The sequence below is a fragment of the Camelus bactrianus genome, chromosome 20, assembly GCF_048773025.1.
Source record: "Camelus bactrianus isolate YW-2024 breed Bactrian camel chromosome 20, ASM4877302v1, whole genome shotgun sequence".
Lineage (NCBI taxonomy): Eukaryota > Metazoa > Chordata > Mammalia > Artiodactyla > Camelidae > Camelus > Camelus bactrianus.
This window is the reverse complement of record NC_133558.1, coordinates 44,139,070-44,161,522: the sequence shown is the minus strand read 5'-3', so window position 1 is coordinate 44,161,522 and position 22,453 is coordinate 44,139,070. Positions and strand designations below refer to the sequence as shown.

The 22,453-nt window shown below is 47.3% G+C and overlaps 2 protein-coding genes across 2 annotated transcripts in view; one reads left to right on the top strand and one right to left on the bottom strand.

Moving 5' to 3' along the window:
• The first annotated feature begins 34 nt into the window (after window positions 1-34).
• Window positions 35-11,212, top strand: LOC141574146 (ryanodine receptor 1-like). The gene is given in 15 exon segments (XM_074347936.1): window positions 35-39; window positions 120-339; window positions 431-564; window positions 1,438-1,536; window positions 5,597-5,639; window positions 6,900-7,030; window positions 7,132-7,192; window positions 7,600-7,692; window positions 7,694-7,747; window positions 8,004-8,138; window positions 9,768-9,924; window positions 10,325-10,389; window positions 10,480-10,586; window positions 10,761-10,827; window positions 10,974-11,212. Coding segments are annotated over 15 exon segments (1,467 nt in total). The 3' UTR covers window positions 11,070-11,212.
• A 128-nt stretch (window positions 11,213-11,340) lies between these two features.
• The window catches only part of LOC141574283 (mitogen-activated protein kinase kinase kinase kinase 1-like), a 235,052-nt gene continuing 223,939 nt past the window's right edge, over window positions 11,341-22,453 (bottom strand). The window contains exons 7-13 of the mRNA XM_074349054.1: window positions 14,450-14,581; window positions 13,979-14,041; window positions 13,665-13,746; window positions 13,046-13,162; window positions 12,177-12,278; window positions 12,060-12,103; window positions 11,341-11,982 (exon numbers count right to left, since the gene is read on the bottom strand). Coding sequence (XP_074205155.1) covers window positions 12,198-12,278; window positions 13,046-13,162; window positions 13,665-13,746; window positions 13,979-14,041; window positions 14,450-14,581 — 475 coding nt within the window. The 3' untranslated portion in view covers window positions 11,341-11,982; window positions 12,060-12,103; window positions 12,177-12,197. The remainder of the gene's footprint in view (window positions 11,983-12,059; window positions 12,104-12,176; window positions 12,279-13,045; window positions 13,163-13,664; window positions 13,747-13,978; window positions 14,042-14,449; window positions 14,582-22,453) is intronic.

Here is a 22,453-nt window from a genome sequence, read left to right as displayed (position 1 = left end):
GAAATTGTGGAGCTCGGATCTTGCTTTAGGGATCATGGCGTGAGGCAAAGGGGACCTCAAAAAGCACCTTCCTCGGGACTTGGCCATGGCCCAAAGGGAGACTGATACGTGCATTCCAGCACAGCTTTTGAGTTCACGGTCGCGAGCAACGCGACGTGCGTGCACGCCGTCAGGGATCCGTCTCCTTCCCTGGCAGCTCGCGCGCACACCGCAGGCACTAGAACAGGGTACGCGAGGCCGGGGAAAACCTCAGCCCCGCCTCCTGGCCAGCGTGCCTCGAGAGGGCGCCTGCGCACTTGGCTAGACCACGCTTTTTCTCACGCCGTTGATTCTGCTCGGGTGGAGCATACACGCATGCGCTAACTGCGCCGGAGCGAAAACAATGACGTAGTTTCCGTTTCCACCAATCTTTCCTTTTCCGGTCCTCGAGGAGTGCGCGGCGGCCGGGTCTGCGGCGGCCGGGTCTGCGGCGGCCGGGTCTGCGGCGGCCGGGTCTGCGGCGGCCGGGTCTGCGGCTTCACCCCGGGTGTGGGAGGCGACGGAGTCCTGGCGATGTTTGAGCAGGTGAGAGCAAACGTGGGCAAGACGCTCAAGGGTATCGACAGGTCTGAGTTCGGTGGTAGGGAGCGCTTCTGGCCAAGCGGGGCGGAGGAGAGAACTTTCTGGAGTAAGGCGTGGTCAGTCCTGGGCTTGCCCTGGGGTTCTCACCTATCATCCTGGAGGTGTTTAAGGAAATAGCACTGCGAAGACCTAAAGGCAGAAGATAGCGTTTCCTACCGCCACTCTCCCCTTTAATTGCCTTAATGTCTCTCTGTGTCTGCTCCTCAGTCTCTTCGTGTCTCTTAGTGCCTCTTTATCTCTCCCTTCCTTCACCTCTCATTATTCATTTAACACATGTTTACTAAAATCTAGTCTGTGAGTGCTGGGCAATGCTGCAGACCAGAGTTGACCAAGACAGCCGCAGGCCATGCTTTCATAGGGTTCCCAGTTCAGAATCCAAACAAACCAAGTAGCTAGTTAGAACCAGTAGTGGTCAGGGTGTGATGAGGGGAGCTAGGCAGGAGAGGACGGGGCTAGACCAGAATGAGATCTGGGGAGGGAAGGTAAGGGTGGGTAGCAAAGATGTCTAGGAGGCTAGGTATACAGTCTGCAATGACTGGCTGTCTGAAAGGTTGAGGAGGCAAGCTAGAAAAGACCCAAGGCTCTGATGCAGTTTAGAGCTTTGGCTTAGGTCTGGGGTGTGGATAAGTTTTATTAGAAATTATAGAGCTGATTCAGTATTTGGGTAGAGCCTAAGCGGCCAGTGACAGAGCTAAAGAAAGGGAAGAAAGGAAGAGAGAGAGGCGCAGGCTACAGTGACCCTCCTCCCTGGCCCCATAGAGTAACTGAGCTCAACTCCTGTCTCCTCTCTGTTCATCCATCTTTATTCTCCTCTAGGTATAATCCTGAGAATCTGGCCACCCTGGAGCGCTATGTGGAGACACAGGCCAAGGAGAATGCCTATGACCTGGAAGCCAACCTGGCTGTCCTAAAGCTGTGAGTTTCTACCTCCATTCCCACCCCCATGCCAGTAGCCAGCATGGTGCCACTCACAACACTGGGGGGGTGGGAGTTGGGGGTAGCCTGCAGGGTGTGGCTATCTTTTTTCTTTTCTAATTGAAGTATGGTTGATTTACAATATTACATTAGCCTCAGATGTGAAACATAGTGGTTACGTATTTTTATAGACTATATTTTACGTAAAGTTATAAAATATCAGTTATATTTGTGTGCTGTACATTATCCTGTATCTTACTAATTTTATGCCTAGTATTTCGTACCTCTTAATCCCCTTCCCCTGTCTTCGCCTCTCCTCAACCCCACTCCCCTCTGGTAACCACTAGTTTGTTCTCTGTATCTGTGAGTCTCTTTCTGTTTTGTTACATTCGTTTAATTTATTATTTTTTAGATTCCACATGTAAGTCAAAACATACAGTATTTGTCTTCTTTTGATTCATTTCACTAAGCACAATAGCCTCGAGGTCCATTCATGTTGTTGCAAATGGCAAAATTTCATTCTTTCATGGCTGAGTGATATTCCATTTTGTGTGTGTTTAGGTGTCACATTTTCTTTATCCATTCATTTGTTGATGGACACTTAGGTTGTTTCCATATTTTGGCTGTTGTAAATAGTGCTGCCATGAAAATGTGCATGTATCTTTTGGAATTGGTATTTTTGTTTTCTTTGGATATATAGTCGTGAGTGGAATTGCTGGGTCACTTGGTAGTTCTGTTTTTAATTTTGTGGGGAACTTCCATCCTGTTTTCCAAAGTGGCTGCACCAGTTTACATTTCTACCAGCAAGAGTTCTCTCTTCTCCACACCTTCACCAACATTTTGTTGTTTCTTGCCTTTTTGACGATAGCCATTCTGACAGCTGTGAAGTAATATCTTATGGTGGTTTTGATTTGAATTTCCCTGGTGATTAGCAGCGTCGAACATCTTTTCTTGTGTCTGTTGGCCATCTGTACATCTTTGGGAAAATGTCTGTTCAGGTCTTCTGCCCTTTTTTTAACAGGGTGGTTTGTTTTTGTTTGTTTGGTTTGGTTTGGTTTATTTTGGTTTTTGACATTGAGTTGTATGAACTCTTTGTATATTTTGGATAAGATGTGGCTTCCTTTGATGTGCAGGATTAGGAAGCCAAGGAAGTTGGGGCAGGAGGAGGGATGGCGTTTTAAAAATTGGTTATAAAACATAAAGGCTAGTACATAAATACAGAGTTCAGCAAGTAATTGTAAATGAACACCCGTGTGATCACCATCCAAATTGCAAAGCTTTGTGTTGCTGGCGCCCCTTGTCCTTTGTCTCATATGTTTTGTGCCAACCGCCCCCACCCTGCTCACCACCTTTATGCTCTCACGGCCCAGCTTTATGTGGGTTTACCGCACACGTGTGCGTCCCAGTTAGCTTAGCTCAGGTTTGCCTGCTCTGAACGGGGAGCTCTCCTGGCATCTTCCACTCAGCCCTGGGTTAGTGAGATCCATCCCCTCTCTGTGTGGATGCGATTTGTTTGTTGTCATGGCTGTATAGTGTTCCACGTGGGACTGTTCTCCTGCTGGCGGACGTTTGATGTCTTCCGCCTCAGTGCTTTGTTGATTTTTACAGGTTGCACGGGCTCGGTTTTGACCTGTAAAATGTAGATAACGGTGCTTGTGTTTGTGAGGTTGTTACTGGTGATGACACTGCTGAGAGAGTGCTCCCCACATGGTAGCTTCTGTGCTGTAAGCTTTGGTGCATGAGCTCTCTTAGGTGCTGTATGGCCCTTGTGAGGTAGGTCTGGTTGTTACTGTCCCATCGTGCAAGAGGGGAAACTGATGCACAGAGTGTTTAAGATAAGTAGTCCAAGGGCACTCAGCAGGCACAGCCGGCTGGACAAGAGATGACCTGCTGAATGTGTCCAGCATGGACGTCTGGATAGCCAATGACGGGTAAGATCCTCAGAGGAGGACAACCTAAGACAGGCACAGCCGGCTGGACCACAGATGACCTACTCAGTGTGTCCATCATGAACAGCTGACTAGCCAACGACGGGTAAGATCCTCAGAGGAGGACAACCTAAGACAGGCACAGCTGGCTGGACCACAGATGGCCTACTCAGTGTGTCCAGCATGGACGGCTGGATAGCCAATGACGGGTAAGATCCTCAGAGGAGGACAACCTAAGACAGGCACAGCTGCCTGGACAAGAGATGACCTGCTGAATGTGTCCAGCATGGACGGCTGGATAGCCAATGACGGGTAAGATCCTCAGAGGAGGACAACCTAAGACAGGCACAGCCGGCTGGACCACAGATGGCCTACTCAGTGTGTCCAGCATGGACGGCTGGATAGCCAACGATGGGTAAGATCCTCAGAGGAGGACAACCTAAGACAGGCACAGCCGGCTGGACCACAGATGGCCTACTCAGTGTGTCCAGCATGGACGGCTGGATAGCCAACGACGGGTAAGATCCTCAGAGGAGGACAACCTAAGACAGGCACAGCTGGCTGGACCACAGATGGCCTAGTCAGTGTGTCCAGCATGGACGGCTGGATAGCCAACGACGGGTAAGATCCTCAGAGGAGGACAACCTAAGACAGGCACAGCCGGCTGGACAAGACGTGGCCTGCTCAGTTTGTCCAGCATGGATGGCTGGATAGCCAACGACGGGTAAGATCCTCAGAGGAGGACAACCTAAGACAGGCACAGCTGGCTGGACCACAGATGGCCTAGTCAGTGTGTCCAGCATGGACGGCTGACTAGCCAACGACGGGTAAGATCCTCAGAGGAGGACAACCTAAGACAGACACAGCTGGCTGGACCACAGATGGCCTAGTCAGTGTGTCCAGCATGGATGGCTGGATAGCCAACGACGGGTAAGATCCTCAGAGGAGGACAACCTAAAGCAGGCACAGGCGGCTGGACCACAGATGGCCTACTCAGTGTGTCCATCATGGACTTGGATTTGGAGAGAGAAAGCATCACTGGGTCCTTGAGGCCATATGAAGTGGCCTTATAAGCTAAGTGAATGAATGACAAAGGAGAGAGGGAGGGAGAGAGAAAAGAAGGAAGGAGGGATGGGAGGAAGGGGAAGGAGGAAGATGTGCTTAATTAACTCTTATGAGTCTGAATTCTGAGGTGGCTTGAGTGTTCAAAGGGGGTGACATTAACTTGGGCATTTAGGACAACAAGACAGGGGGGTATTAGGTTATTTATTTATCTTTTTTTTTAATGGTGGTACTGGGGATTGAACCCAGGACCTCGTGCATGCTAAGCATGTGCTCTACCACTAATCTATACCTACCCATCTAAGACCTTGACTTCTAAATACCATTTTCCTCAACAAGGAACCAAGCAGCTTGGAGAAGTGGCAGATTTCAGGGCTGGGGCAGGGAAATGCAAGATGAGAGTGGATTACCTTATCAGAAAGCAAGGATGTGCTGAATGAAAAATGGTGACAGGCTGAAAGGACCCAGCCACCACCTAGAAGGGGTCCCCACTGGACAAATCAGGGACAATCTGAGCATCAGGAAGGACAGGAAGGGCTATGAATTGAAACAGCAAATAGATCTAAATCCATGGATTCATAGTAAATCTCTGTTCCACTCCCCATCCCACCCCCTGCTAACAAAACCCATTGGCCACCTTGGCAGGATGTTAGAGCATCAACTCGTCATTTATAAAACTGGTAACTAAAGAGCCTGATTCATCAGACAAAATTAAATGAAACACTGAGGAAGCACACCGTTCCCCAGAGCCAGAGCAAGGCCAGACCGCTGGCCCTGCCTCCCCACCTGAATTCAGGTCTATGTTGTTTGTCTTTTGTTTTTTGTTTTTGCACATCCCGGCTCCAAATGCAAGCCACCTACCTCCCCTAAGCTCCCCAAAAGATGGCAGTAGGGGGGAAGGACAAACTTCACCTGGCACGGGGTCTTTAGAGCCTGACCCCGAGTGAGATGCGACCCCACTGTGTGGAGTCCCCTGTGAGAGAAGGACTGGAATTCCAAAGCCCCCTGGCCTGGCTGGTGGCTCCTCTTCCCTCCTGCCCTGACATCTTGTGGCCTCTTTCTCTCGGCAGGTCTTTCCCCAGCAACTACTGGGACAAGTTCGTCAAGCGGAAGGTGAGAGAATGTGAATGGGGCAGTAGATGGGCCTCCTGGGCTGGGTCCCTTCCTGCCACCTGGCCATCTAAGCCCCATCAGGCACTCGCTGTGTGTGTGACCTTGGGCGAGGGGATTTGCTGAGGGAGCACCTCAGTTTGCCCATCTGGAAACAGGCATGAGAACCACACACCCCTCTCTGGAAAGCGACGATGTGCATAACAAGCATGACGCAGTGCCTGGCACAGGGTAAGTACTCAATAAATACTAATTTTAGGGGAGGAAGTAAAGCATTGTGTTTTAAGCACATTGACTCGGGAGCTGGACTGTCTTGTTTGTCTCCTCCTAGCTGTGTGAGCCTTTCGGTGTCTCAGTTTCCCTCACGTTCAAAGTGAGGTAATAAGAGGGCCGCCCCCACAGGGTTGTTGTAAAGTTTATATGACCTACTAGGTGCACAGTATCTGGCCCATAGGAAAACATCAGGGCTGCGGTATGCTCAGTGGCAGAGCACATGCCCACCATGCATGAGGTCCTGGGTCCAATCCCCAGTACCTGCACCTAAAAAAAAAAAGATACATGTTTGCTGATACGTTCATTCACTCAGCAGATGTTTGCTGAGCACCTACTACGTGCCAAGAACAATTTTGGAGGGCGTGGAGTCCAAGCAGTAGGTACGTTTCAAGCAGTAAACACATTTTGATGCTCGAGTTGGACAGACAGATGAGGAACACGTTTATGGTGTTCAGGCGGTGATAAGTGCTGCAGAAGAGTCCAGTAAGAGGGTTGGGGGGTGCGTGGGTGCTGGCCCAGAGAGGTTGCTCTTTCTTGTGCAGGGTGGTAAGGGAGTGAGCTAGGGGGAAATCTGGGGGAAGACCGCCCTGGGCAGGGGGAACAGCCAGTGCAAAGGTCCTGGGGGAGGAACGTGCCTGGCGTATTTGAGGAGCCGTGAGGGGGGCCAGTGTGGCTGGAGCAGAGTGAGTAAGGGGGTGAGGGGGAGGAGATAAGTCCATAGATGACAGGCGGCCCAGTTGTATAGGATTCTTTGCCCACCTGCCTAATAATAATGTTATCCCAAATAATTTGGCTAATGAATTAACTGGACCTTTATCACGTTTGGACCCTCCCCCTGAGGATCTGAAAAAAGCTCTGGCCCTTCTTCCCAGAAAAATGCATTCCCAATTTTTCACACAAAATTCAGAGTGTTCCCAGATGCCTCTGCAACCCAGGCCATGACTCGCCCCACTCCAGTGCTGTCTGCTTGCCCTCTGCTCTCCTGCGCAGGTCCTGGACAAGCACGGGGACATCTGTGGGCGGGAGTGGATCGCCGAGCTGCTGGGCATGGATCTGTCCACGCTGGAGATCACAGCGCACAGTGAACGCAAGCCTGAGCCACCGCCGGGGCTGCTTATCTGGTGAGCCAGGGGTGATCCTGCCCAGGCCAGGGGCAGGCAGGGGAGGTGGCCAGGGTCTGACCCTCCGGCATCTGGCCATCCCTCTTCCCTCCACCTGACAGGCTCATGTCCATCGGCGTCAAGTACCAGATCTGGAAGTTCGGGGTCATCTTCACCGACAATGTGAGGAGGGACTTGTAGGTGGGGGAGGGACCTGCAGGAGAAGGGCCCTGGGAGGGTTGGGGGCTCCAGCACCAGGGAGCCCTGACCAGGGACTGAGTCCTGAGCCTCTGTGCACCTCTGTTCCTCGGGCACCCTCTGAACACCCGCCCAAGGCTCCTTGTCCCCTAGAATGCTCTTGGATTTCCAGACTACGTCCTGCAGAGGGCTCCTCAACCCCACCCAGGATGGCTTCTCACCCAGAGTGCTCCATTGTTCTAGAGTGTTCCTGATCCCTCAAGTAATCCCAAGCCAGCGATGGCACCCTGACCCCCCAGAGCGCACCTGACCCTCTTGAATGTTCCGGGGGCTCCCCGAGCTCTCCTTGACCCTCAGGAATGCTCTCTGACCCTGACTCTGTGTGCCCACAGTCTTTCCTGAACCTGGGCTGGTACATGGTGATGTCCCTCCTGGGGCACTACAACAACTTCTTTTTCGCTGCTCACCTCCTGGACATTGCCATGGGGGGTCAAGACACTGCGCACCATCCTCTCCTCCGTCACCCACGATGGGAAACAGGTGTGGAGAGGAACTGCCTGAGGGATGTGAGCCGGGCAGGGCCAAGCATGGCAGTCTGAGCAAGGGTGGAGGGGTGAGGGCTGGGCGGCCAGGGTGAGGAGGGGCCAGGCGAGTAGGCTGAGCCAGGGTGGGTGTGGGTCGTGAGGCCCCAGCAGGGAGAGCCACCTGGGTAGCAGCAGGGTCAGGAGCCCGAAGGCTGGGCAAGGTGGAGGGGCCGGCTGAACATGGCGCTGACCCGCCCATTGCCTGCCCCCAGCTGGTGATGACCGTGGGCCTCCTGGCGGTGGTGCTCTACCTGTACACCGTGGTGGCCTTCAACTTCTTCCGCAAGCTCTACAGCAAGAGCGAGGACGAGGACGAGCCTGACATGAAGTGTGACGACATGATGACGGTGAGCCCTTCCCCCCAACGCTCTTGGGCAACTTCCGACCACCCCTGACCCTCAGGTTTCCCATCTGCCAAGGGGCTTAGGAACAGTGCCTACCTTGTAGGCTTATCGTGAGGGTTCAGTGAGCTGATACTTGTGAGGTACTTCGAACAGTGCTCAATAAACGTTAGCCACTGTTGTCGTATTATTTGAGCTTTTAAAGCTGTTATTATTGGAAAGGTGCTCAGGCACAGTGCCTGACTTACAAGCTACATGTTTTGGGGTTGGCTACTCAGCTTCCCTATGCTCTGGTGTCCTCACCTGTGAAATGAGTGTATAATAACAGTGCCTACATCCTAGGGTGGCTTTTAGGACGTAGTGATGCTCCCTGATCATCTAAGAATAAATAGTTGTAGAACACTGCCTGGTAGGGATCAAGGATTCCATAGAGGTGAGCTATTGTCATCATTATCTGTAATTAAAAGTTTCACCCAAAGAATGCCATGCAGGTTTCATTTTTTTCTCTTCTAGTCTACTAGAGATGATCATAACCAAATTGAGTTTCTCCTACTAGAGGCATGGGCCACATTTAAATGAATTGCCCCAGGGCTTTATCTCAGAAGATGGCCTGTAATCAGGCACCGTGCTCCTGGGACCTATCCAGCTCCTCAGCCTGACGTTTGAGCCCCACCACCCAGACCTGGCCTTGCCACTCAGCCTTGTTCCCTCCAGTCACTGGTCTTAGCCCTTACCTAAGACAACTAGGTTCTCCCACTTCCCAGGGACACAAAAAGGATAGTGTAAAATCTTTCCCACATGCCAGGCAGACCATGTTCCTCTCTCTTCTCAGAACTTCCTCTTGGTTCCCCAGTGCCTTCAGCATGGCTTATGAATAGCCAGGGAATAGCTAGCCTGGCCTGAGTCTAACCACAGTCCTTCTTGCTTTTTGCTCTATGGCTGCCTGGTGCCCCTCAGTTCCCCTAAGATCATGTATTTCCTCCCAACCCAAGCCCTTTGCATCTGACGGTCTCTCTGCCCCACCTCCACCTCAGACCCTGAGTACAAATACCCCTTCCCTTGATGCCTCACCTTTCAACTTAAGTGCTGCCTCCTACAGGAAGCCCTCCTTGACCATCGGCTGGACCTCATTCCTCTTGCTGTTCTTGCTCACGGGAGCTCTACTTTCCAGCTTCACTGACCCTCTTTCACTTCCTCACAGGAACGAGATGTCTTCTTTCCTCCCCAGTGGTGACGTTGCATGTGTGGTTTTCCCTGCCTGGAACACTCTCTTCCACCTAACATTTCCTTCAAGTTCCAGTTCACACATGTCCCTGCTTCTAGGAAGCCTTGCCTGATCACCCAGGCTTTGTGAGGCTTTCAGAGCTTCAGCGCTTCCTGTACTCCCCCCATCTCGCCCCCGATTACACTGTGCTTTCCCCGTCCCAGCCCTCAGCCCTCTGCCTGAGCTGTCCCTGTCACAACCCTGATCATTTCTGGGCTGTCACTGTCTGATGCCATGTGAGGGCGGAGCCCAGGGCTGTCTCAGCCATTACTGTGAGTCTCCTGCCCCACTAGCCCAGGGTCCCGTAGGTACTTTGTGAATACCGAATGACTGAATGCATGACTAATGTGCTTCTCACCTTGCGCCCACAGTGTTACCTGTTTCACATGTACGTGGGTGTCCGACCTGGTGGGGGCATTGGGGACGAGATTGAGGACCCAGCAGGTGATGAATATGAGCTGTACCGGGTGGTCTTCGACATCACCTTCTTCTTCTTTGTCATCGTCATCCTGCTGGCCATCATCCAGGGTCAGTGCTGGTCGGGGTTGTGGGAGTGGGGATGCCCAGAGGCAGACTAGCTCCTCTGAGAGTGCAGGCCCGGGATCTGGTTGACCTGGCTCTGTTTCTCCCTACTGTGAGACTTTGGGCAAGTTACCTCTCTGAACCTCAGTTTCTCCATCTGTAAAATGGGGATATTAATTATACTAGTCTTACAGGGTCGTTGTGAGAAATAAGTCAATTCATAGGTAGTAAGGGTCTCATGCTAAGTGCTCAATAAATGCTAGGTATTATTTTCAAGCAGCAGGGTGAGATTAGGGAGATGAGAGATTAGGGAATGGGAGGCAAGGCTCAGAAGGGGGTAGCCAGAAGAAGGAGCAGTCTGAATTTGGTCAGAGATTAGGCACTGACTTGCACCCTGCCTCCCCAGGTCTGATCACTGACGCTCTTGGTGAGCTCTGAGACCAACAACAGCAAGTGAGGGACGATATGGAGGTAGGCCATATCAGGGGGCGATCCAGAGGGATTACAGGACCCTGGGGGGGTCAAATGGGCCTCGACTCTGATGCTTCCTGCCACCCACAGACCAAGTGCTTCATCTGCGGCATCAGCATTGGCAGCGATGACTTTGATACGACACTGCATGGTTTCGAGACCCACATGCTAGAGGAGCACAACCTGGCCAATTACATGTGAGTGTGGGCCCGCTGGCTAATCAGGAGGGTGGGGCCGTGGCCGGGAACATCCAGGGAGGGGATACCGGGCTTTGGTCAGTTAGGAAAGGGCTGTGGCTTCCATGTGGGTGGGTTCTCAGCCAGCCAATCAGGAGAAGGTAAGTAAGGCTGGTTCTGACCTATCTCTCACAGCCCTTCCAACCCCAGGTTTTTCCTGAAGTGTCTGATAAACAAGGATGAGACAGAACACACGGGTCAGGTAAGGGGGTGTTAATGGGAGAAAAATGGGCAAGGACATGGAGAATTTTAATAAAAGTTCAATCAGCAGGTGGCAGTAAAAAGCTCAGATCTTATCAAGCATTTGAAGATGTGACCAACCAACTCTTCCCCAAACCCAACCCCTAGGAGTCTTATGTCTGGAAGATGTACCAAGAGAGATGTTGGGATGTCTCCCCTGCTGGTGATTGTTTCCTCAAGCAGTATGAGGACCCGCTTAGCTGAGACACCCACAGCTGGCCCTTCACTCACACTTCAAGTGCCCTATTCTTACAGCAAGCCCCTTAGTCCCCAAATCCCTCCTCCCAAGGCTGCTGGGGGAGAGGTGGCCATGTGCTGTAGAAATAAAGTCTGTGCTACTTCCCTGATGTTGTACTGGATCGTTGAATTTGGCGGGGGGGTTCAGTAGGCATCCAGGAATTCGGCCCTCCTCCCCTCCCCCCAGAAAACCAAGATGACAGCAGAGGATAAAATCACATTTATTGGGAGACACAGGCATGTCATGTCCACTATATTGTGTCCACTGTGGAGGGGAGGGGGTGCAGAGACTGTTTCCTAACACCCACTCCGAACCCCAGGGACTCATTCCTGGATATAGAGGTTGCTGGGGGCAGTAGATCATCTGCTGGGCGTGTCTCCACTACCACACGCCTGGGGAAGGAAGAGAAAAATCTGTTTACTCATTCATTTGTTCATTCATTCATTCATTCATTCATACATACATACATTCACAAAGAGTCTACAGAGGGTGTGCCAGCACAATGCTCGGCTTCAGCAGTGCGAGAGCAGGCAGGGCTCCTGCTGTCGAGGAGCTCAGTCTGGAGCAGCAGCCCAACATGAATCAGTGAATGACGTGAGTGCTGGGTACTAGGATGTGGCAGGGGCTCCAGGGTTGAGTTGGGGTGAGGTTAGGGGTGAAGGGTTGGTGGGGAGGAGAGTGGGGGCTGGTGTGGGAGGGTCAGGGTTAGGGTGAAGGTAGGTGTGGGTACTGAGTGTCCAGCCAGGGGTCACGGCTGAGTGGTGGAAGGAAAGCAGGGGCTGAGGTTGGGGTCATGGATGGTGGGGCTGGGTGGGGTCTGAGGCGCTCTCTCACATGTCCACGTTGTCGTAGTCATCTTCGGACTCTGACAGGTTCCTCCTGAGGAGGGACAGGCGTGATCCTCGGGCGGTCCCCACACATATCCCAGCCCCCCTCCCACGCTGAGGGTCCCTGACCTAGGACTGCTGCTCTTGAAGCCTCCAGGGGGTTGTAAGCGAGCCTGTGGGATAGGAAAGAGTCAGCAGTGGCCCAGGGGGAGGGGAGGGCGGTGGGGCAGTGGGGAGGCATCTCACCGTGTCAGCTGTGGGTCTGGACTACATGCCTCTGAGCTTCCTGAACTCCATGTGCCGCCATGGGGGTTGGGGTGGGGTGGTATGCAGGTGACACACAGTGAGCTGGGGACATGGATTCGGGAATAGAAAGAATAGAAGTGGGGTGGGGGAGTGGTCTGTAGCCAGGATCTTAGGAGTAGAGCTGTCCCTTCAGGGGAGGGATCTTGGTTTACAGGGGTCTCATTTTGGGGTCAAGATTTGTGATCAGGGAGATGGGGGCTCAACATGGTTATAGAGTGTTTGTTTTTAGATTCCACTTGGGTATCTGGGATCAGAACAAGGTTTCTGAGGTCTCTGGGAGTCCTGGTGGTTATAGGAAATCTTATGGGGTCCGTGTGCAGAGCAGAGAGGTAGGGGTCTCTAGAATCATTTCGTAGATGAGGTTCTCTGGGGCCTCTTGTGGGATCAGATGGTAATGGGGGGCCTCTGAGGGTCTGTTTAGAAGCGAGTAGGGTCTCTGGGGTCTCTGGCAATCTGATGAGGGGGTTACAAGGGTCTCCTAATCTTAAGGATTCTCTACTGATGACAGCAGTCCGCATCTGGGATCCCCACAGAGCTGGATCGATGGGTGGATCGGATCCGCCGAGGGATGGCGGGGGGTAGCTGGGCAGAGCGGCAGCCGCGTCAGGCCCACCGGCCTCCAGCAGCCCAGTCTGGAGCCCTCGGCTCTCCCGTAACCTCTGTGCCCCCAGCTCTGTGCCAAGCCCCCCATGCTCCCTGGCTTTTCTCCTTCTAAGAGAGGCAACAAGGGGACACCCCAGGCAGGGGAGCAGCCTGAGCAAAGGTGGGGACCGTCCAGTGCTTTTGTCATCCGAGCAAGGCCCACTCACCTCAGGCTCCTCATCTTCAATCTCGCCAACAGCTGCCCCCTTCCCTGGGTTCCTCAGTTTGTCAAGAAGCTCTAGGATCAGGCCTCTGTTTAGCCCGGGCTGGGACACCAGTCGGTGCTGGGGGTGGGAGGAGGAGGCGGTCAGCAGACAGAGGGCTGGGCTGCAGGGAGAGGGCTGGCACAGGGGCTTGAGAACCCATCTAAGGGAATCTGGCGGTGAAGGTGCCAATAGAGGAAGAAGGCGGGGAAGTCTGGGCAGCTGCCACCTGGGGGATTCTGAGGTGTCTGAAGGGATCAGACGAATTCAGAGAAGTTGGAGAATGCCAGAGGTGTCTCGGGTGTCCCCTGGAATTCCAGAGAACCCCCAGGAATGGGTCCTGAAGCCGTTGGCAACTTGTGAGGTTTTAGAACTCAGCATATCTTGGGGGAAAGGTCTGGGGTACAGTTTGGAGGGTCTTGGAAGGCGGAGCCCTGGGGATTTCAGAGGGAGCAGGGACTTTGAAAGGGCCATAGGCATTCTGTGGAATAAAATCATCAGTGTTCTAGGGAGCCGAGGGTGGCCCTGGGGGGTTCCCACAGGGGGTGAGTTTGGGAAGGCTGCTCAGGGAGGGGAGGTTTACACTGAGCATCTTGGTGGCGCCAGGTCGTTTCTTGGCGCTCTTGTTGAGGGTGACTTTGACGAAGATGTGGAAGGCAGCCGACCTTGGGAAGAAAAAGGCAAGTACTCGGGGAGGGTACAGTTGAAGTGTTAGAGCGCATGCTTAGCATGCAGGAGGCCCTAGGTTCAACCCCTTCCTCTAAAAGTAAATAAATAAATAAATAAATAACCCCCCCAAAAGGCAAGTTCTGGGATGAGGGGACCAGAGACCCTCCCATCAGACCATCAGCCCTGATTCTGCCCTCTCTCCCCCGCCTTCCCATGACTCTCTCCTACCATTTGCCTTTTTCCTTTAGCCGAGGAGGCTGATAGCCACTCTTGGTCATGAGGAAGAGAACTCTAGAAAGCAAGGACAGAACATGGGATTCAGACTTCCCAGTGGAGGTCAGATCTCACGATGTGAGGGACCCCCGATGGCACTGAGGTCAGCAGAGAGCAGTGAGGGACAGGAGGAGAATGAGGGGTAGGTTTTACGATGCATAGGACGCCACTTCCAGGGGATGCTGCTCATCATGTGACAGAGTTCCAGAAGTCTCAGGGGAGCCTCAAGGCAGGACTCCCTGCATTGGGGGCTCCTGGTGTGGACTGGAGAAAATGCTTTCTGGGTTGAGGTTCTCGGGTTGGGCTCGAAGGGAGAGGGATCCCCTGTAGGGGTGTCTTGATGTGGGGAAGCAGGCGGGGGGTGGTGTTCAGGGTCAGAGTCGAGTGGGATCTCTGGGACCAGGTGGACCTGCCACACCTGCCTACCTGAGAGGGTGAACGTCAAAGAGGGGTGGCTGTAGCTCGGCTAATTCAATGGCTGTGATGCCCAGTGACCAGATGTCACACAGCTCGTTGTATCCCCCCTTCAGGGCCACGGCCGCCCCTTCCGGAGCCATCCTAGGGGCAGAGACCCTCAGAGAGCCAGGGGTGACATGATGAAGGGGAGGGGAGACTCCTAGGTAGGGGGTGGGGGGACAGGAGAGTGACAGGGAGCGAGCCGGAGAATGGGACACAGAGAGAGTTGGATGCAGACACATAAAGATGCAGAGAGACAGAAATAAAGACGGAGAGAGGTAAAGACAGAGAGTCAGAGATAGACTAGAAAACATAGTCAGAGAGAGGCAAAGAGACAGGGAGAGCCACAGACTGAAACAGACAGAAAAGACAGCCATGGACAGATATGGAGAGACAGACATCAGGATCAAAATCAACCGAAACACTGAGAAAAACACGTGGAGGGGAGACATGCACAGAAAGACCTAGGGAAATGGAAAACTCAAGGGAGAGCCACAGAGTACACAGAACGCTCAACAGAGAAAGGCAGAGGCAGGGCAAAAGGCAGGATGGAGATTCCCAGAGATCCATGATGGGGAAAGCCGCTGCCCACCACCACCAACCCCGCACCACCCCTGGCTACTCCCATACAGCCCATGTTTTCCTACCATAGAGGCCCTTCCTAGACCTATAAAGTGACCGTCCTATGCTCTCAAATTTCCTTTTCCCACATCTCAAAGTCTAACCATTCAGGGTAGTAGTATTCATTTACAAAAGTAAACAAATTGTGTCTAACTTATTACCAGATACTATAGTACCTTAAGACTAAAGTATTGTAGTAAATGACAGAGGATTTCATACACCATGACAGAACAATGGACAAGATCTTTTTTTTGATAAAGAAATTTGCTTTGTTTTGTTTTTCCCCCAAGTCCACACTATTGAAGATTAGTTTGGAGTATACTTGCTTCATATGTATAGCACTATTATAACAGTGAAGAATGCAAATAAAAGGTTCTGTACAATATGGATAATGTCATCCAAATTAAGCAGTTTGGCCAAAACTTTCTAACTGTTAAAGAGCTAGAGAACTGAACTATGTGTGCTCACCTACCATAGCCATCCTGAATTATTCATCCTTTGACCAAGAAGGGAAAAGCTAATGTCTTACTGCCACCACACACCCCTAATCTGCTCCTTCTCTTGTGATTTGAATCACTTAACAACACTACCATTCACATAGACCCCTAATCCAGAAATCTGGGATTTGTCCTAGGCACATCCTTCTTTCTCATATTTCATATACCAAAAAAGTCACCAATCAAGTCCTGTTGATTCTATCTACAAAAGTTAGAATGAAACATTTCAACTCTCCTTTGTTTCCTTCCTATTCTCTTAGTTCATGCTATCTTCACCTCTCCCTGAAGCACTGAAACAGTTTCTAGTCTTTGTCTCCTCCAATTGTTCTGTTGCCAGAGTAATTTTTAAATATAAATCTGCTAATTACTAACAACATTGTAGAATAATTCAGACTTCACTTCCTTTATGAAGTTTACTGTAATTCTTCAGGCAGTTAGCCTTCTCCTTTCTCTGTGTCCATCTCTCTATTACAGCAATTAGCATATCACTGTTAAGCACCTACTTACATATCTATTTATCCATTAAACTTAAAGTGCAGAGATGTCTTCTTTATGTCTTTATATCCATAGTTGTGCCAAGACACACAAGTTGTTTGCTATACATTTGTTGAAATATTTATCATTATAATTATTCCTTAAAGTTAAAGGCCTGGAAGGTCTCAGTTGAGAAGCAAACATTACTTTTCAAGAAGAATTACTCATTCAGCTATTAATTGTTTAAAGCATCCCAGTAGCCCCATCACAGGGTAAGATCCCAAAAAGTTGGATCTCAGGGCATGTAGGTAGTAAAAAAGCAATCTGGAAATGTCTAGGGCATTGAAGTGATGTGTGCTAGAGAAGGTCAACACACATAGCTTTCAGGGAGCCAAAATCCTTAAGAACAAGTACACAAGAACTGGGAAAATTATGGAAACAGCGTTAAAAATTATCAAAGGGGAATTCAAGTCAAACTGTACCAACTTTCCTATCATGCTAAGGGCTTGCCTTGAATACAGCTAGGTGCTGCTTTTCTTTCTCCAAAATAGACCTAATTACTTTTATTCTTCATCCCCTTTAGTGTAAATGGCCCCACATTCTATTCAATTTTATGCTATTCTATTACCGTGACACTGGATAAAAGGTTATCACCATCATTCATTCATTAATGTATTCATTCATTCATTATTTCACCTCTAATATCATTTATTTCTAGGGAAAAAAAAGACTAAGTACACTCCCTCTCACCACTCAAACAACCAAAACTATGCTTGTGGAACTTGTGGAATTAGAGAAATAACACTTTCTTGTTTGCACTGTAGCATAGAGCTGTCCCCTAATTCATTCTCAAATTGCTCCAAGCTATGGTTTGACTGATAAAACACCAAATACAAAATGCTGAATGGTTGCATTTACCCGTGGGCATGTGAAATTTATAACCTTATGAGGGAAATTAAGATATAACTATATATCTTAATTAATTTAAGATATATCTTGTATATTATATATATTTCATTTTTATATACAGATATCATAACCCTTAGTATGAGAGTCACAAATCCATTAGGCATGGCATTGCAATGTGGTAAGACTTTGTTACATTTTTCCAATAAATGAGCCTTGGGATTTTTAACATCTTGAGGATATACATGAATGCCTGGGGAATGATCACTGGGACAGCATCAAATGTTGGTAGCTGGAATCCATTCCAAAAATAAAGACTGCATCAAGGAGTTAATGAAGTGGCTAACAGTTATTCTTGGATCACGTATTCCTTTTAAACTATAGAGGACAAACTTGCTTGTTTGGTGGTGTTGATTCCTCATTGATGTGTTTTTGGCTATGACTCTGACAAAATGGGTACATCAACTCATTTCTGATTTCTCTGCACAAAACCACAAGAGTTCGCCAGAGATGCAGCAACCTCTGTGACATAAGGAGGTAAGGTCTTAGATTCATGGGGAATGATGCCCAAACCTGAACCTCAGCTGTATACACAAGATTAGCACTAAAAGAGCTATGAACCACACAGTTCTTTCTGCAATTGTCCGAACTCGCAAAGCAAATGATGTTGAAAGAAGATGGAGGAAGTGGAGAAGGAAGCAGAGAAGCCAAGGCAGCAGTGATGCAGACCAAAAAATTCTGCCAGACACAATGGCCTTACATTTGCAATACTTACCAAATTTTCAGTCATGTGAAATTTCAGACAAAAATTCAAACAGACGAACAAGCAAAATTACCCAAACATCAGTCCTTAATTATCCTGTTAGTTGTTAAAACATAGAAAATATCCTGTTGCATTAGGTTTGTTTCCAGCTCAAGGTGTGAATAAACAACACTGTATTCCCTTAATGTTTGTCAATTATGTGCCAGCAAACACAATGTATTGAGTTACTTTTCAGTGTTAATGTACTAGAATTTTTCACATTTTGGATATGTAATTATATTTGCTCCTGATGGTGACATAAGGTTTAGGTACTAAGGACTGAAACAGCAGCTCTAATGTCCATGTATTTACTTTATTAAAAAGAAATATGTTACAGAGACAGTTTTCTGTTGTGGGCTTACTTGTAAATGTGCTTTCCAAACAAATTCATTATCTTCTGCCTCCTATACTAGTTTTTTGAAAGAATGATTGACACTTTTTCAAATGAACATGAAGGTTATATTAACCAGAATGACAGAGCCCAACATAAAAAAATGGATCCTCAATATTTATTAAATTAAATGACTGGTCATCTTTGTGACCTACAAAGTATATTGGGCATGACCACATCAAGTTCTTATTTATCGAACCCCACATTCAGGCACTGTGTAAAGAAGGAAGGAGGGTGGGATATAGACAAAACTCCTTCTTTCAAGAAGTTTACATTACAATACAGGAGTTACATACAAATATTTATCATATATTACTATAATGAAATATGTAAATGGTACAGTGATGTCATAAAAAGAGTGCAATTAATTCTGCTGGAGTGATGGAGAAAACGTCATCAAAAGGAAAACTTTAGCTGGATCTTGAAGATTGAGTATTTTCCTATTTACAGAGGAAAGGAGATTACTCTAGTGAATAATAGATGCAAAATCTCAGAAACAAGAACCAACATAGCACCTTAGGGACACAAAGTACTATTTTAAGCTGTGTTGTCATATAATGAAAAGAGTTGATGGGGGAGTTGAGAAGAGCAATGAAACATGAGGCTTAGAGAAGAATTTAAGGATTAGACCATGATGAGGCTTGTTTGGAGTTTATGCTGGAGTAAGTGAAATAAGTGGTGATAAGCCTTCGAATGATCTTAATCAGAAGAAGACAGTCTTTAGATCTTATTTTTAAACACCCACTCTGATAGCAGTGTGGTTAATGGAGTAAAAGGGGATTGAAGGCAGGAGGATACGTTGTGAGAGATGATGACAACCTAAACTGAAAAAATGGCACTGAGGATGGAGAAAAGGGAACTAAACACAGTAGAAGAAAATCAGAGGAGAGAATGTTCAGCATCTTCCATCACAGGGAGAAAATGAAGAGATAAAATCAACAGAACTAACTTCTCTGTGACTACTTTAGAGTAATTAAGTATTGAGATTGACAGTTGTGATGTGTTGGACTTAAGAGTCAGAAAATCTGGCTTTTAGTCCCAGCTCTGCTATTAAGCAGTCATTTTACCTTGGATGAGTCATTTCTCTCTCTCCTTGGATCCCAGTTGCTCATCCTCTAAATTGTAAGGAGTTGCTTGATGACCTGTGATATCCCTTCTCTGTCATTCTAGGGCTTTATGGATGATTTTGAGACAAGGAAATGGGCAGTCCCTAACTTAGGTGACTTCCTTTCCTAAGGAGGAGAGGAAATCAAATCCCTGGAGTAGCAGGTGGGATGGAAGATGTTTGTGTCACTTAAGAAGAATCTTACATAAACATGAGTGTATTCACCACACATTATCAAGACACTGATTATTCATTTTCCAGATTATCCATGACCTCCACTTTTCCTCCTTCTGATTGCCTGGCTTTTAGGCATGTCTTTGTTCATTAACATCTCCAGTGTAGGGTGAGAAGGGAAGGAGGGAAGCACAAGCACTGCATTTTGTTGCTGCTTATTAGCTACTCTGTTTTGTTCTTGTTTTTGTTTTATTTCAAGTGGATTTAAGAGAAAGAAGGTTGAAGATGTAAGCTCAAAAACAAGGCTTTATGATTACCAGTGGATATCAATTATATAGGTTAGCCTTATTACTGCACATAACTGACAGTGTAATATCATAAGTTACTTCCAAAAATGAAAACAAATAGTGCAAAAGTTAACTTTAAAATCATAGCAGGTAGAAAGCACAACAAAAGCTCATTTAAAGAGCAATTTTACTTCTCGGTGTGAAAGCAATGTTATAGCATTGTTCTCTCCAGGACATTCTCCAGAGTCTGGTCTTGGTTAGACTAAAATGATTTGGACAGTAAACTTCTTCCCTGCTTCTTTTGGAATACTGTCCAATAGGCTAATAGTGCTCAGATGGAAATTCTTACTTCTCTTGCAGAGGGACAGGTAGGTGGGAGCAATGGGGGTTTCTGTTCTCCTCAGGAAACAAACCAATTTCTCCTAGGAAAGCCCAAATGAACTACTATATAACGGAATAGGATGTCTATATGTTATTTGCCCATATAATATATTCGATAGATATAAATTAAAAGCAGGCAGACTAGCCTAGCACTCTAGAATAAGCAAATAAATAAATAAATAAACTACATAGGGAATCTGAATTTTGGAAATGAAATCATCATATGTGGTATCCGGATATCTAGCCAAGAGGGCAGTTTTATGAGGTGTGAGGCTTTGCCCCAAAAAATACATTATCTTTTGTACTTGTTGTTAATCAATACCAAATATCAAAGTATTCTTGTATCTTTCTTTATCCTTCATCTTTATCGATCTAGGAAAATTGGTAGCAATACTCAAGGGCAGTTTGAGTAGAAGGGGAGCACTCATGTGCTTTAAAAAATAAGGATTAAGCACCAAAGTGATTTGGATACTCTGGAGAGTATAAAGATCAATACAACCCTCTAGTCTTTAAAATGCCATTTGTGTGAATAACAAAATGATAGCTGACATTTTACAGTTTCCAAAATATTTTCTTATACATTATTTCATTTAACATTTTTATCAGCCTTGTACCTTGAGTACTGTCATCCCTGTTTTAGAGATGTGAAAAATAAGGCTTGGGAAAATTCATTAACTTGGTCACATAGCTGACTAATGGCAAAATTTGGACTTGAACTTAAGTCCTAGAACGCCAGGTCCAGTTCCCACATCTCAGTTACCATGTTGATTATAAAATTGTTCAGTACAAGTCTTCATCTAAACTAGCTATGGAGCAACAAGCTGGGTAATCTGACAAGTGATAGTTCTAGGTTCAAGGAAACTTAACTAAAATGCTCAGAAAATGGGATTTTCTGGCTATTGAAATCCTTTTTTATGTCAAAACTTTTTATTTACCATCATTATAATGTGTATTCATCCATTTTATGGCATAGTAAATAAAGAATATGGAAAATAATTGAATCAGTGGTTTACATAGTAATCTAAATAATGTCAGTTGATTGACAGCCTGTAGAGCCTCAAAGCCAGAATGCTGGTCAGATTATGATTGTTCAAGAATGTAAGTAAAAGTATACAGTTCTAAACCAAATTTATACTGACTTCAAGACACACTAAATAACTTACTAAAATAAGTCACTGAGAGCTTATTGTCTCAATTTGCTTCTTCCCTGAAGTCAAAGTCAAGAAAAGCAAATCTGTTAGAGATCCTGATGAATGGAATCTTTACTTCCATATATAAATATCTTTAAGTTGATCTTCCTTTCAGCACACCTAGAACAAAGCCAAGAGTCACCAGACTAAACAAAATGTAAATTGAATTGAGAATCATGGGCCAAGTGAAAATCACTCCCACTTCCTGCAGGATCCTCTATGCAGGAAATCGGTGAAGATTTTATTTATTCTGGAGAAGAAAACCATAGAATTATGTAACTTCTTTGTGAAACATCTACATGGGCATTAAATCTACATTATGGAGAGAAAGGGGGTAGGAGGGATACTGTTGTGAGGGCAACACTACGGCCATTCTGGTGTGCTAAAGCAGAAATCAACTGACTGCTCTATGAAGCAGAATCAAGGTTCTCGGGGAACTCAAGATGAACCGACATTAAATATATTACAGTGCACCCAAAATGACAAATTCAATAAGCAATACAGGGATCTGTACAGAAAAGGAGGTTTATTTGAATGTATTTTTTTTCCTCCAGTGAAGGAGATTTAGAATACTGGATCTAAAATAAAGAACACTTTAACAATTTTGATTAACATCTTTCTAAGGTCTTTTTAGCACTCTCTTCTCTCAAAGTGTATGAAGAACAAATCTTCAAAGCTCTCCCCACTGGGATTTTGCTTGGAACCAAAGACATCCTCAAACAATTATTTTCTCATTAACACAAGGGAGAAGCGGAACTGCCACCACCTCTTCTTTGCCTGTGGCCCCTAATAACCCAAAATACTATTTCAGAAGCAATATCCCTCATTATTTATTATTCTCCAGTGAAATTCTTTCCTCTAACAGAGATCAAATGTGTCTTGTATTAACTCATATTATAGCTAAATTTTGACATCTTCTGATCTATGTGTTTTATATATGATAGTGATTTAATGCAATATAATACAGCTCAGAATTAATTTGTGTGTGTTTCAATACTCAATAAAAACTAACAAAGTTTTTCATAATTAGTATAGGCATTAACCTTCATTTTATCTAGTATGTTAAATCAACTGAAGAATAATTACTCTGAAGACTAGACCAAATGATGCCCATTTAGTTTCCCAATTTCTTCATATAATATGAAT